Genomic DNA, 3,614 nt, shown 5'->3' with positions numbered 1-3,614 from the left:
GGTTTTGAACGGCCATTCAACTCGGAATGCCAAGTCGGAAACTGGGGCAACTTTCCAAAGTTCCGGTGTTCCGACCTGAAGATCACTGACGTCATTTGACCTAGTTTTTTCCGAGTTCCCAGTTGTCTTGAAAGCGTCATAAGAATCCCAGAGGGAAATGAATGGTGAAACGTATAAAGCTCCGCCCAGCAGAATGTCAACCAATTGCGTTCATGTTGTCATGCTGCTTCAAGCGGTTTCTAAACTAATTGTCACGTTATCCCTTCTAAAAGTTAGAGTATGACTTGTCGCTTTCAGATACTAGCACGTGAATGCAACATATGAGTCGAGAAACACGATATCAAAGCTATGCGACACTACAAATCAAACAAATCAAATCAAACTTTATTCGTCACATGCGCCGAATACAACATGTGTAGACCTTACCGTGAAATGCTTACTTACAAGCCCTTAACCAACAGTGCAGTTCAAGAAAGAGTTAAGAAAATATTTACCAAATAAACTGAAGAAATAATAAAAAGTAACACAATAAAATAACAATATCTTCTGATGGCCATTTGATTAATTGTTCAGCAGTCTTATGGCTTGGGGGTAGAAGCTGTTAAGGAACCTTTTGGTCCTAGACCTGGCGCTCCAGTACCGCTTGCTGTGCGGTAGCAGAGAGAACAGTCTATGACTTGGGTGACTGGAGTCTTTGATAATTTTTAGGGCTCTCCTCTGACACCGCCTAGTATATAGGTCCTGGATGGCAGGAAGCTTGACCCCAGTGATGTACTGGTTTGTACGCACTACCCTCTGTAGGGCCTTATGGTCAGATGTCGAGCAGTTGCCATACCAGGCGGTGATGCAACTGGTCAGGATGCTCTAGATGGTGCAGCTGTAGAATTTTTTGAGTATCTGGGGACCCATGCCAAATCTTTTCAGTCTCCTGAGGGGGAAAACGTGTTGTCGTGCCCTCTTCACGACTGACTTGACATGTTTGGACCATGATAGTTCGTTGGTTATGTGGACACCAAGGAACTTGAAACTCTCGACCCACTCCACTACAGCCCTGTCAATGTTAATCGGGGTCTGTTCGGCCCGCCTTTTCCTGTAGTCCACGATCAGCTCCTTTGTCTTGATCAAATTGAGTGAGAGGTTTTTGTCCTGGCACCACACTGCCAGGTCTCTGACCTCCTCCCTATAGGCTCATCATTGTCGGTGATCAGGCCTACAACTGTTGCAAACTTAATGATGGTGTTAGAGTTGTGTTTGGCCGTGCAGTCGTGGGTGAACAGGGAGTACAGGAGGGGACTATGCACACACCCCTGAGGACATGTTATAATTATCTCAAAGTCAGGCACAGGAGGTTGGTGGCATCTTAATTGGAGGAGAACGGGCTCGTGGTAATGGCTGGAGCGCAATAGGTGGAATGGTATCAAATACATCAAACATAAGGTTTCCATGTGTTTGATGCCATTCCAGCCATTATTATGAACCGTCATCCACTCAGCAGCCTCCACTGAGTCAGAGTATGACTATGAGTCGAGAAACCGGCCTATTTTCCTTGAAAGAACGTAATGTCACTATTTCAAAGCTATACGATATTACATAGGACAAGTTAATTATCTCAAATCCTGGAAAATATTTGTAATGTTGACCTTCTTGTTCACGTAATTCGTGCTCATGTTGGGGTTAGGTGCTAGCGCCCAATTACTCTTTGAAGGAGACATCTCCTTGTCGGGTGTACCCAGAATGCACCACGCGGTCCGGCCCATTGCCAATTTACGGGAAACGTACACAGTGGGCTTTAATACGAATCCAGTGGCGTTTCTCATCTCCTCAAAAGTATCTCTGAACACAGTCATTGAGCGGATGTTCCTTTTTCCAAACAATGAACTTCCGGTATCGGAAGTAGCATTTGGAAATCAAAGCGACTTGCGTAGCTAACTGAAATTTAAATTCAGTCTAATCTACAATGCATTTTTAGACATTTTAACCTTTGCGCTCTATAAGTCTTGCGAATAAAGTCGCCTTCAAGGAATCCTTTTGATCAACCTGTTCGGTGTTGACATTATTCATCAACAACTTGCGATAATGACACCAGTGGTGGAGTAAGCTATTTTAACCTTACGATGAAGTATTTGGTCCTTGTAGCCTTTTGGGCTCCTTGTTGGGTCAATTGTGCGATTAAACCAAGTGCCATTGAGGAAGAAACACGGGAAAATGACCCGGAGTTAGGTGAGTACCGTTCGCTAGCGCCTAATTTAGCTAGCATACATGTTGTTGCTGCTGGTAAGCTGTCGGTCAAATGTATGCAAATTGGGCCTTTAGTTCTGTTTTTGTTGTATGTTAGTTTGTTGCACCATAAAGAATATAAGCAAGAATCACTTTTCCAATACACGACAAACTGACGTCACGCACAGATTCGCGCGACTCTTGGCTGCAGTAAGAAATCCATAAATCCAATCAAATTTGGTCACATACACATGGTTAGCAGATGTTATTTCGAGTATAGGAGAAGAAGAAAAAAATCACAAGCATTTCGCTAAGGACTAGAAGCGAGGCAGCCCTCTGTGACCACTCTGAACATTCAGTCTTCTTTTTAAGCAACTAGATTTGGCCTTGTGTTTTAGGTTATTGTCCTGCTGAAAGGTGAAATCATCACCCAGTGTCTGGTAGAAAGCATACGGAACCAGGTTTTCCTCTAGGATTTTGCCTGTTCCTAGCTCCATTACGTTTTATTTATTTTATCCTGAAAAACTCCCCAATCCTTAACGATTACAAGCATACCCACTATACTTAAATACAGAGAGTGGTATTCAGTAATGTCTTGTATTGGCTGTGCCCCCAATATAACACTTTGTATTCAGGACAAACAGTAAATTGCGTTGCCACGTTTTTTGCAGTGTTACTTTAGTGCCCTGTTGCAAACAGGATGCATGTTTTGGAGTATTCTTTTTCTGTACAGTCTACCTTCTTATTTAGGCTCTCCATAGCAAAGGTGTTTAATACTTATTGACTCAAGACATTTTAAGGGTTTCATTTAATTAATTTGTAACAATTTCAATTCCACTTTGGCATTTTGGGGTTTTTGTGTGTAGGCCAGTGGCCCAAAAAAGAGGACCTCCTCTTGGCCGCAGACAAAATGTTTCTGTTTTAAAGCACATTTTCTGCAATTCAACACATTTTACCATGGCGCAGAGAGAACATTTCACAGTTTCATAGCTAGTTTCCTGCAATTCTACACGTTTTGCCATAAGGCCGAGAGAAAATGTTTCCTGGGGCATTTTAGATTCTCCTTGATAAGCTAGGTTTCCATCCAATTTGCAACAGATTTTCATGCGAATATTCTAAAATCCGCATAAAACAATATGCGCATTTTTCCACCCGAGATATTTCCATCAAATCAAAGTTTATTTGTCACGTAAGCTGAATACAACAGGTGTAGACCTTACAGTGAAATGCTTACTTACAGGCTCTAACCAATAGTGCAAAAAAGGTATTAGGTGAACAATAGGTAGGTAAAGAAATAAAACAACAGTAAAAAGACAGGCTATATACAGTAGCGAGGCTATGAAAGCAGCGAGGCTACATACAGACACCGGTTTGTCAGGCTGATTGAGGTAGTATGT

At 42.3% G+C, this 3,614-nt stretch overlaps 1 protein-coding gene across 2 annotated transcripts in view; it reads left to right on the top strand.

The window, feature by feature from the left end:
* Positions 1-1,818: 1,818 nt before the first annotated feature.
* Positions 1,819-3,614, top strand: part of LOC106610723 (disintegrin and metalloproteinase domain-containing protein 17) — a 22,465-nt gene continuing 20,669 nt past the window's right edge. The window contains exon 1 of one of the 2 annotated variants that reach the window (XM_045723382.1): positions 1,819-2,220. In XM_045723382.1, coding sequence (XP_045579338.1) covers positions 2,115-2,220 — 106 coding nt within the window. In that variant the 5' untranslated portion in view covers positions 1,819-2,114. The remainder of the gene's footprint in view (positions 2,221-3,614) is intronic. The other variant, XM_014210241.2, reaches the window with a different exon arrangement.

The sequence above is a fragment of the Salmo salar genome, chromosome ssa09, assembly GCF_905237065.1.
Source record: "Salmo salar chromosome ssa09, Ssal_v3.1, whole genome shotgun sequence".
Taxonomy (NCBI): Eukaryota; Metazoa; Chordata; class Actinopteri; order Salmoniformes; family Salmonidae; genus Salmo; species Salmo salar.
Note: the sequence above shows the minus strand (reverse complement) of the source record. Positions and strands in the feature narration are given on the sequence as shown.